The sequence below is a fragment of the Lutjanus erythropterus genome, chromosome 15, assembly GCF_056507025.1.
Source record: "Lutjanus erythropterus isolate fLutEry1 chromosome 15, fLutEry1.hap2, whole genome shotgun sequence".
Classification (NCBI taxonomy): Eukaryota; Metazoa; Chordata; class Actinopteri; order Lutjaniformes; family Lutjanidae; genus Lutjanus; species Lutjanus erythropterus.
In genome coordinates, this window is record NC_139331.1 from 35,780,287 (window position 1) to 35,792,628 (window position 12,342).

General features: G+C 39.3%; 1 protein-coding gene across 3 annotated transcripts in view; it reads left to right on the forward strand.

Annotated features, from left to right (window-relative positions):
• The window catches only part of filip1b (filamin A interacting protein 1b), a 50,664-nt gene that overhangs the window by 23,005 nt on the left and 15,317 nt on the right, over window positions 1-12,342 (forward strand). For all 3 annotated transcript variants that reach the window (XM_084738264.1, XM_084738265.1, XM_084738263.1), the window contains exons 2-4: window positions 1,864-2,143; window positions 6,909-7,082; window positions 8,606-8,784. In XM_084738264.1, the coding sequence (XP_084594390.1) occupies window positions 1,874-2,143; window positions 6,909-7,082; window positions 8,606-8,784 (623 nt within the window). In that variant the 5' untranslated portion in view covers window positions 1,864-1,873. The remainder of the gene's footprint in view (window positions 1-1,863; window positions 2,144-6,908; window positions 7,083-8,605; window positions 8,785-12,342) is intronic.

A 12,342-nucleotide genomic window follows, 5' to 3' on the forward strand; every position in this document is an offset into this window, starting at 1 on the left:
TTAGCCAGTTTGTTAAATCTATATGCTGATCTCTTACTGATTTTACACAGTGGTTGCTGGAAACTGTGTCTTCACACTCTTTTATTGTTTATTGAGTTGGCGTTGTTCTAAATTTCCCAGAAAGTACATCTTTGGATTTCTCTGAGGGTCGTTACCAAAACCTGTAACTCATCCATCTTTATATTAAGTGCCAGTTCTTTTGTTGCATTTTTTTGTATATTTCAATTTAACATACTGTATATCTTCCAAAGAGAAACATCAACAGTTATAAAATTGATTAGGTTGTTGAGATGAGAAAAGTAGTGTTGGCTGCTGAGTAAGAGATAAGATACGATGAAGGAAGATAAGACAGGACTCTTAAAGTTAGTCAGGAGTTGCCTCTGTAGCACCAAATTGGGAAAAATATTTGTCTCTTCCTATTTTAATTTAAGATGTAAGAAGTTTCTTAAGGCCCCTGAAGCCCAAACCACAGCTGAGGCTTCAGGCTTATGTTGGCTTTATCTTTAAGCCCACCAGTTCTACCAGTGGCTCTTCCAGTTCACTGATGTGACCGTCAGAAGAGAAGACAGTCCTGTGGTTTCAACACGTGGGGGATTTTGGCATCTCCCCTGAAACAACTATTAATAACAGGCAGCGGGAACGTGGTTGTTGCTACCACTTCAGTGCCAGGATTCTCTGTGGCTGAGTCACGGTCTGCTTTCATCCAGACCTGCAGCCTTGGGGAACTTTGGCCTCGATCAGATCCAATATCCTGTAAACCTGTTCCTTTGTCAGGACCCCACACCCCCACCCCTCCCAATACCAGCCTGCCCAGCTGTTGATTTCATCATCATTTGTTTGTGTTCAAAAGACATCTACAGCTTGTGATGGTGGTGATGTCCATCCAATCAACTTTGTGTTCAGTTTTCACTTTCACAATCAGGCAGCACATGATCAAAAATTCACCTTAAAATGGACCATTTGGTCTTTCGATTTTTGTTTCTGTCCTCAAGCAATAAAAACAAGCAGAGGACAAGACAGTGAATTAAAATGAAGCAATAAAAACAAAATATGCAACATTAAAAGCAGCAAATTAGAGATCATACTTAAATTAGAGTGCAGAAAAATCAAAGAGCTACAGTTTTTGCATCTAATTTAATTTTGGTCAAAATATTCTGCATGGAAAATCAGGTGCAAGAACTGTAATGGAACCAGTTCCATGTTGGTGTAAAATTTGTAAATGAGATTCCTTCTCCAAATTCAGTCTTCCAAGACTATAAAAGCCTGCCATAAATGACAAACTTAATCTGCACAGTCAGCCCCGGCTGCCAGAAAGAACACTGATACTGGCTGCAAAACCTGCAAAATCCAAATCCAAACATCCAACCACAGCACAGTAGTTTTGAGCTGAAGTCCAGTTAAATGCCTTTAAAGAATCATCATGCTGTTTTTGTATGTTTTCCTCACTAAATACTTCTCTGTTTTACATAACTGCCACACATGCTCCAAATCATAATATTATTTGTTTTTAGATTTACCTTCCAGGCAGCTGTTGGTACAGGATAATTTGATGAAAACCATTTTGCAGAACTTTAATAGGTAAGATACACGAGGTAATCCATCATGGTGAACGTTTCATCACCTTTATTTTCTTGTCAAATTCCTGATATCGTCACTCGCCTTCGTGCTTTCGTGGTGTGTTCAGGAACAGTCCGAATATGAGACGGTGTTGCCAAAAAACTTTGTATTAATGGGCTGGAAAATCATGAATAAGAGAAATGATAAGCAGATATAAATGTCTGGGGGAAGAATAATGAACAAAAAAACATCTGGTCTTCTAGGAACACTTTCATTTACTGGTATGAACTTTGTCTGTCCTCACAGGTTAAAAAAAATGCGATCCAGGAGCTGCACCATGGAGGGTCCAGACGACGGACACATCCAGCCCCCTAAAGGTTTCATCAAGCAGGAGGAGGAGAACACACCGGAACTCACAAAGAGGAAGATGAAGGTCCATCAGAGGGAGGAGAAGGACGGGAGGACGGCGGTGTCGGGACAAGTCAAGAAAGCTCAGAAACCTGCAGAGAGCAAGAAGAAGGCCCCGCTGGATCTGTCAAAGAAAGACCTGCTGCACCTGCTGGGAGTCATGGAGGGAGAAGTTCAGGTACCAACCAGATTCACACAAACACACAACTAAAAGTAACTGAATGTGACTCACTAGTGAAATGGAACCAAGGTAGGTCTTTTCCACCAACATAGAACCAGCCAGTTCAGGCACCTAATTTTTAACCATTCAGAGCATTTTAAAAATTAAATTCTATAGGATATAGACATGGAACTGGTCCAGTTCCAGTTCAGGCACCTAATTTTTAACCATTCAGAGCATTTTAAAAATTAAATTCTATAGGATATAGACATGGAACTGGTCCAGTTCCAGTTCAGGCACCTAATTTCACCTTTCTGAGTGTTTCCACCCAAAATAAATAGGTTTAGAATGTGAAAAGTTGGTTCACAGCTGGAACCAAACAGATAGCAGGTTTCCCTTGGGAACCACAGTGGGTGTGTCACTTCTACAGGTTGTTGTGGTTTGTGCAGTGTCCTCTGTTGGTGACATCATTGATTAAAATGGTTCCACTCAAACAAGAGGAAATGTGGGCTGGTTCTCTAGATAACACCATGGTTCCAAGGATCTTAAACAAAGCTGGTTCAAGAAGCACAAGGGCCAAGGAAGGGTTCTGGTTGGAACCATTGCACCACAGAAAGGTTCTCTGTAGAACCTCAGGGTGAAACCTTCCACAGATGATTCTACGTATAACCCTTTATGTTGGGTTTAAGGCAAAGCAGTTCAAAGGGTAGAAGTAGAACCTTTAGAAACCGTTCTACCAGGAACTGAGTCACTGGAATGAAACTGGAGTGAAAGCTGGGAAATCGAGGAGTTTTATTATTAATTAAGATGACAGAATTACTAATTTGACAGCTTGGTTACCATGCCAACCGAATATGAAGGACTCTGTCATTGTTGTCGTCCTGTAGTCTGAAGTTATTGTCTGTTTCACAAACATCCAGTTATTCGTAAACAACTTTTTTTTCTCACAGCAGTGTGACCTGCAGCTTCTAAAACCATGAACACAGAGGAGTTTGTCACGACTGCAGAGACACACTGACTTCTCTCAGCGTGTGGCGAGTTAGATTTTGAAAAGAACCTCAGCCGGTGTGGAACCAGCCCACCGGCTGCTGCTGGGTTCCAGTCTGATAATGATTTTCTAATGGAGGCACATTTATAAGCTCCTCTCTCCAGAGAGGCAGGATGCTGCTGCCTCACCCTCCGTTTCCATCTGTTTGGGCGTGATGAATATTTTTTCCATTAGCGATGGGACAGAGAAAAACTCGACACGGAGCGACATTTCACACAGGAAGAGCTGCCTTTGTTCTGCTCCACAGGACGGCTTTCAAATACAGAAAAATGTTGAAAACAGACACAGTCACAATAAGGTCATTTTCACTGTCATCCCCACCGTCAAAATGGTAAAAAAAAAAAGGGGTGTTTAAGGAAAATACATAAATTTAGCAACAGCACACAATTTTTAACAGGAAAAAACAACTGCTGCAACACAAAACAGCCTTCGTTTTATATTTTTCTTCAAATATATGAAAAGACCCAAACATTGTGTGTGTATCAGCAGATGAAGCTCCATCAGTGAGCCACGCTGTTGGCTGACATCTTCCTCCATTACGAACACACACTGTAGTTTATTTTGACTCAGTCCCACACACACCGTCCTGCTGCCCCAAATACTCACTAGAGCACCAAATGTGGATTAATCCGCTGCTGCAAATAGTCCCCAGCATATTCACTTTTTCCACAGAGCTCAGAGCACCCGATCGGACCTGATCAAAGTTTCTTTTTACATTTTTATGTAAAATTTTCTGCAGTTTTATTTATTAAATTCTATATTCAGTTATATTTTGACTTGCCTGATAACTTTTTATGTTTTTATGTTATGTTTACTTTTATGTCAAATTATGGACTAACAGCCTCAAACTCCCTAAACTACTGAATTTAAGATGATATAAAATCAATAAAAGCAGCAAATTTGTGAAGCAGGTAAAACGTGAAGAATTGTAAAATATGATGCACAGTTAACAGTTAAAGGCGTCCCTCTATTTGAAACACTGAATATTTTTTTATTATTATGTCACTATATATACTTGAATTATAATTATAACAAATAAATGATCAAAATTATTAGAAATAATTATTATAAATCTTCAAATATTATTTAAACGTGTTTCCTTGTATTGGACAAACAATTCAAGGACTGTGAAAACAAATAAAAGAGCTCTCGACCGCTTGTAAAATTTTCTCTTACCTCAGAGAAGAGCAAAAATAAGAAAAAACTGATGAATCCCAAAAATCAGTGGGTACTAACAAAATAATAACAAGTCATGATTCAAACAAAAATAAGAGAAGATTTGTTTGTAACTGGTTTCTTGCATGAGGCCCATTGTTGGTTTTGATCTTTTCGTGAGATTTTTTTAACAAAACAAAAATTAAAATCTCTAACTCACAAAAGCAATAACTGATGCTCCTCATTTAATGAGTCAAATGATGTTTCTATGAAATTCAAACACCACAGAACCAGCACTTTATTTTAGGAAAAGGTCTTCTCTTTGTTATTTATTGTTATTATTATATTACTTTAATAAATTGTTGTCCTCTCCAAACAGCTGCAGCTGCAGAAAAAACAGATTTGGTCCCTGGATCCTCATTTGATGCTCCAAAATCAAAACTAGGTCAGAGTTGAGGCCTGAAGGCAGTTTGACTCGATGCAGAGGTGTACTTCAAATGTCAGATGCTTTCTGTGCGTTTAGGCCCACAAAATAACACCAGACTGATATTTCAAGCATGATTTACTCTCCTCACCGAGGTTAAACATTTCAGGATCCTCCGGCTTGTGTTGGACAATAATCAGCAGGTCTGCCGGCTGCGCAGTTCATCAAAGTATTAACTGTAATCGCAATATGGACAAGTGCAACATCCAAATCACAGAAGCTGCATTTTTTAAATAAAGGTAAAATGTGTCCAGACAGCATTATAATGAAATGCTGTAGAGCTGCAGAGAGGCTCTGGCTGACAAATCTTCTTCTCCAGATATAAGAAATCATGTTTGTTTGGTAGAAACATCACATCATTGTGATTAAAATGACAACTGTGATGCAAAAAGGATCATTGCCACTAACTGGGAATCATATCACAATTGCAATATCTTTCAAAATAATCACAATATGTTTTCTTTTTTGTCACAATATCATGCAGTCCTGCCCTATCTCACAGTACAATTTAGATGAACTGATAAGACCATCACATCGTTGTCCTAACATCAGAAAAATGCCAGATGCAAAAGTCTTTCTGCAAATGCATGTATAGAGAAGTGTGTGCAGGGTGTGAAACAACACCACAGTTGTCTCATCCTGCAGGAGGTTAAATCAGGTGATCAGAGAGAACGGTGATGTAATTGATGTGTCTATATAAAGAAAAGGTTTGGTGCAGGAATGTGTGTCACAGCCTTGTTGTTGTACGACAGGAGACTGTGCAGAGCAGAATGAAGGAAACGGCGCCCTCTGCTGGTCAAAACCTGAAACCTTCACATTCGGTCATGTGATGTCAGTGATGAGGTCATATCTGGGGTCCACATGGGAGCAGCATCACATTCACATAATGTTAGGAAACAGAAAGTGTTTCAGACTGATGAAGTCCTGAAGACGTGTTGGTCTGTTTGTTTGTCTTTACTCAAAGAATAAATTTATGGTATTATTTCACCAGAAGATAAAAACACCATAGTTCTTTTTTTCAAAGTTTGCACAGCTTTGCATTAAGCAAGACTTGATCATGTTGTCTATCTAATGTTTTATATTTGATTATTTTCGTTCTTTTTTCAAAATAAATAAATCAACAAATCAAATCAAAGTTTACATATTAATGTAGAAATGCCATCTTTTAGAAAAAAATAAAATTAATTAAAAGTACATTTATTGGAGAGCTTATTTTGTTTTATAAAGATTTTTTTTTCAACTTGATAAGATTTATTCATTAATTTATTTATTTATTTTAACTGACTTTTGCTTTTTGACTTGATCTTGTTGAATGTTTTTATTTATGTTTCATCATTTGTTGCTGCTGGTTTTTAATTTGTTGATTTGTGAAAAACATGCAAAAGTGCAGGTACAGGTAACTTTTTTTTTTTTTGAAAAACATTTAAATATTATAAATATTATTATTATTATCAGTCAGCCTCATTATCAGTTTTGAAATGGCCTCATTATATGACCACATCAGCAGGCAAACAACCATCAACATCATCAAAAATCTTTTATTTTGTTTTAAACTCAATTCTGGTCATGATAAAGTAATAATAGATTATTTATAATATTTTATATGAAAAATAATTATAGTGTTTATTATAATAATGATTTATTTGAGGGTTAAGTGTGTTTCATGATTACCCACCTATGAAAAAATATACGCTAATTTCCTGATGCTTCTCTAATATTTGTTTTTCTACGTGAAATTATGGTTAGTTTTAGCTCTTTGTGCTTTTAATGAATGTAATGAAACTTCTCATAATATCTTGACATCTGTGTGATGAGATCAACAACAGAATATTCTTTAATTTTAAAGGATCACACAGGAAATAAGTTTGGGATCTACTGGTCTAAAGGTTCAAAGATTCAGATTATTCATCCATAAAGATGCAGAAATGACTGAGTGAGTGATTCTATTCTGGACCAAAACGCAGGAAACTTAAATCAGCAAAATAAACATAAATAAAAACAACCCAATTCCTTACAAACCTGTGGTATATGTGATGATAATGTTGTCCAGGTTGTTGACAGCATTAAACCCTGTTGTTGTTGTTGTGTCTCCTCAGGCCAGAGAGGACATCATCAGCCTGCTGAAGTCAGACAGAACCAGACCAGAGACTCTGGAGGCTCACTACGGCTCGGCTGTGCCCACCAAACCCCTGCAGGCCCTGCAGAGAGACGGACTGCTCACGCTCAGTCACCAGAGCACCGAAGACGTGTACGAGAAACCCATGGCCGAGGTGAGAGGGCAACATACTGAAGGGCTTCAGTTTGAGTAAAAGACCCAGCAGGGAGTCATTAAACAGTGGCTTTACAGCTGGTTCTGGATCTACGAGTCTCAAAGTGTTGTTTTGTTTGGACTTTTCACAGTGATGGCGGCTGTTCGTTTTTTCTTCTGCAGTTCAACTCTTCAAATGTGGCTGTAAAATCAATACTCACTGGCAGCCAGGAAAACCTTCTAAACATCATCTTTTCATAGGATTCCCTCTGCCAGATTACCAATCCAGAGTCCTGTACAAATCCTGGTTATTTCGTACCCAAGAGTCTCTTTCAGGACTTCACAAACCAGATCAAGGCAGCAGCTCCAGAATATGTGTGTGGTCTGCAGGCAACTGTCCACACTGCTGCTGCAAGTTTATTGCATGAGGAGCTGAAAAAAATGAGTAAAGTTTTTTTGCAACAGGACTCCGTCCACCTCCGAGAAATGGTGGATGAATGTCGCATCTTTGGTGCAGTTTAGTTTAGTTTTATTTTGCACAATTAAAACACAAAAAGGCAAAGATGACAAATGATTTACAGCGCATAGATAACTTCCTTTGCTGTAATATTAAAGTAAAATGATTATGGCAACACTTGTTATGTTCAAACGTCATTTATGAGCCTTTAAAAGTGACTCGATGTGTGCACCACAACGAAAGACAGCTTACAGTTTACGATGTAATTTAGCAGCTTTTCCTTAGAGCACCTGCTAAGGAACAGTCTGGGAAACACTGATAGAAAAAGAAGTTCCTTTGTTAAGGTATAGTTTAGAAATCCTCGTACAACGCTAAGGTCCATGAAAAGCTGGAAACACGGCCCAGATTTGTTATTATTTTGGTGTCTGAAAATTAAATGGTCTTGATTGAAAATATAAACATTTAAACAAGTTTCACTTTCACTTGAATCCATTTATTTAATATTTTTTTTAAAGTTACCTTTGTTGGTTTCTAAAACTCAAAGATTTATGTTTATCTAAAGAAGAAAAGTAAATTATCTTCACAAAAAATACATAGTTGATAAAACTTTCTCAAAACATAAGAATTTGAGTTGCGCTCAAAACTCAAATATCTGTTGCAGTCTGTTGGCTTAAGATTTGGAGTTTTCTCAACTTTTTCCATATAATCCTCTGCCAAAGTCACAGGGTGAATAACCAAAAAGATCAAGAAATTATTTAAGCTAATTTGAAATAGTTTAGAGAGCAGGTACTGATATTGTGTGAACTTTTATTTTGGCGGTACATTTACAGCAGCATGTGAGGAGTGAAATGAGAGCCTAAAATCGTGGTCTTTTGTGTGTTGAATGGCCGTGGATTTTAGTGGAGAATATAATTATCCATGCTCAGTGAGGTCTGCAGGCTGTGGACTGTGAACACGTCTGAATGAAGCTCATAATTGTGTGGACAGAGTCTCTCTGCTCACTGTCACCCCGCGAACACAATGCGAGCTCGGCCGTAGCTAATGTCAGAGTTGTTGTTAATAATCAGTGTTGACGTGTCTCCCCTCAGTTGGACCGTCTGGAGGACAAACAGAAGGAAACGTACAGACGGATGCTGGAGCAGCTGCTGCTGGCCGAGAAATGTCACCGCCGAACCGTCATGGAGCTGGACAACGAGAAACGCAAACACACCGACTTCATGAACAAGAGCGACGACTTCACCAACCTGCTGGAGCAGGAGAGGGAGAGGTGAGTCTGTGTGTGTGTGTGTGTGTGTGTGTGTGTGTGTGTGTGTGTGTGTGTGTGTGTGTTATTACTCTGATCATATTCAGGTTCAAAACTCATCTGAAACTTTTCAATTAAACAAATTACACTTAGATACTATAAAAAATCATACACACTGTAAAAACGAAAAAGTTTTGAAAAAGTTTTACCAACTTACTGTTATTCTTTAAATAAACTTAAAGCTTTGAATTATAAAAAACAGTAACTATTGAGTAAATTCATTGAGGTGAAATTAAATGCTAAAAATCTGGTGATGACTAAAGTTTAGGAGTTTAATTTTCTGACCACAGCGCAGACTGAGCGGAACGTGATGAACATATGTAAGAACCTCAGTACCAGCATGATGCATCTGCAGCAGAGATGGAATCCAGATGTGAATCTGAGTGACAGAATCATCCGCCTGGTGGAAACAAGTTCAGGCATATCTGCTGAGATCACACACGCTGCTGTCAGTAAAACTCCTGCTGTCCTGAAAGACGCACAGCAGAACCATCTTTTACTGTATGTGATGAACAGTGAGCCTCAGATTCCTGGAATCTGCTGAGAAAAAAGCAAAAAAACAAAACTAATTTGTTGAACAGTTTATTGGTCCTGAAAAACATTTGCAGATGCATGTTTATTTTTGTCTGGTAGAAGCATCAGATAAGACCCGCAGCATCCAGGTTGTGGATGATGGTTTTGATAGGCAGAGAGATGAATCGTGTCCCGTCACGTCATCGAGTTCACGCAACTCAATGTACAGCCTCAACTCAAACATACACTTCAGGTTCTGAGCTGCAGGAGGATTTTAAACCACTGATTTTTGGACTTTTATATGATTACAACATCTTTCATATTATTCTGAGGGTTTTTTAGTTTATTTTTTTTGCTTTGTTTGTAGAAAAATTAGACATTCCATGAGAAATTTGTGCAGTTTTTTGATATTACAGCAGTGATATTAATCCAAACCAGTACAATGAGTACTTTTGAACAATTTTTTAAACTGATCCAGGAGGAAACCAGAGAGGGAGACCGCTGCAGCCGTCAGAAGCAAAACTGAGCTACAACATAATCCCTCTGTCAAAATACATCCACATAAAGTTATTGTTTTTGCCACTGGTAGTGGCAGAAACAAGCACTTTTAGTGAGTGTACTGTGATGGTGTGCGGCTGTAGTTTAGTTTCGCCTCTGCCTGCCGCAGCGTTTTCCCTCAATGGTCTCTGTTAAGCTCGATTTTTGTGCTACACTACTGTTCATCATGTGACGTCATGTCCTGTGTCAGCTCGGGTGCGAAGGCTCCAAAAGGTGTTGCGTCGCTTGGTTGTGCACCTCTGAATTTTTGTAAGTAGACGGCTCCACGAGGCACGAGCTGTGCCTCAATGGGGACAAACAAGGCATTAGTCACTTACACACAAAAACATGGGAAAACGGGGTCCAAAAGTTACACTTTAAATAAATTTTGCTGATACGTTTACATTTCTTTTTTAATTTAAATTCTCTTTCACTTGTAGCAGAGTACGTTAGAAGAAGTAGAGACACTATAACAGCTCTGCAAGAAAATTCTACCTTCATGAAGATCAAAATGTTCAGTTTTTGTAAACTGTTTGGTTTAGAGACGTGTTGATTTAACTTTATGGTCAGTTTTGACTCAGTAGTTTGAGTCAGATTGATGAGATGTACTTTTCATTTTAAACAAACACACACACACACACACACACACACACACAGACACACAGAGGTCCTCCTGTCTGTCCTGTGGTCCGGCCCTGCCCTGGTCTCTCCGCTCTGTCTGATAACACATTCCTGTCGGCTGCAGTCAGCGTGCAGATTCACTGCAGGTGATATCACGAGTGAGCGAGTCGACCCTCAGCACAGAGACGCTGATGTCATTCCCAACGCAGATCCTGCTGCACGATTAGACGCTCCGTTTGTCTCGAGCAAATACAGCTACACACGAACAGCTTTTTCCATCAATATTTTTTCTCTGGTCATGCTACTATAATAACACTTAAATTGAGGAAAAGGACCACAATCGCAGAGGAGAACCAGGATAAGAGCTAAACTAACCCGGCTTAGACCTGAGACAGCAAGCCAGAGAGAGACGCATCGTCGTCGACCCACTTTAATTCTTCATCAGCCCACATCCTCCTCCTCAAACCCCCCCTAGAACAAATGCAGATGCAGCAGCATCTAACAAGTTTGGCTGACACTAGATCAAAGTTCACCATCAGGGGGGTCTGTGGTGCACCTATCACCTTGCAAACCACCTGTACAATATTGCTCAGATGTTTTTTTATCCCTGATGTTCTGGTTATCATACCAGGAAATCATACAAGAAGTGAGAACAGATTCAATAAATAACTTATAAAAGAAGAGCATAATTTTCCTATCAACATAATCTGCTTCTTTCTAAACATATTTGTTGCTGCAAACTTTTAAGAAGGTTTCAAGTTTGCAACAAGATGCACAACAGTATCATTGACTCTGAGCTTTTTCTGATGGGACAGTGACTTCAGAGTGGAAGGCCACCCTGAGGCCCCTGATCCCGGTCTGGCAAAGGTTCGTGTGGTTTGAAAAGTTACGATTTGAACCAGTAAACCGTGCCTGTCCTCAGAAAAATGTAGGTTTGATTCTCTGTAATTTCACAGTGGTGGACGATTCTGATTCATGTCAGAATGCAGCCTGAAAAAATACAGCTGAAAAAGTCAACAACAAACTGCCTTCCCGCTCGGTGTCAAAGCAGCGTTCGTGTTGACTCGTCTGCTCAGAATGTTAATCAGGAGGGTAATTATTGCGACTATAATTAGCTGCAGTCAGATCAGCATCTCCTGGTCTGATGTGTTTGCTGTGGGCTCAGTTTTATGAGTGTTTGGGGCTCTGCTCCCGCTGTGACAAGCCTCTGTCAGCACCGAGGCTATGAATAGACCCGCACAGAGCGAGGCTTTCTGCAGAGCCGTCATCTGCCAACGAGGTTATAATGACAGATACTGTGCATCCTGAGAGCGCGGCGGAGCAAACGGAGCTGTATGTCAGAGGATCATCACACATTTAGCAGTTAATGCTGCACTTTGCAAGATTTTTATTACTAAAATGCACTCATTGGTGTGAATCTAATGGCGTCTTAAACACAGAGGAGTGTGAAACCACTGCTAAATGAGACTTTGCAGTATCATCCAATTTGTTTGAATTAAATTCTGGTGTAATCTCATGCAGCAAGACTTCTGCGTCGCTCATTCAGGTCAGGAGGAACTCAGAAAAGTTGGACGCTTCTGTCATAAAACTCAGACCTTTTAGCCAAGCTTGCCGTTTTGCACTGGCTATAGTTGCAGTCAATGTCTGCTTCTAGGTCTGCTAGATCTGTGTTCTGATTGTTGTCTGTGGACTTAGATGTAGATTTTTTGGTTGACTGATGGAAAGACAAGCGTCCAAATGTGACAAATACCCCCACCTATAAAGGGCCGTCTCCCACCTTACCTCTCCCTTTTTACTGTTGTACTGTAGATAAGCAACATTGTTCTTGTAGTAATTTCCATGTTTTAGTGT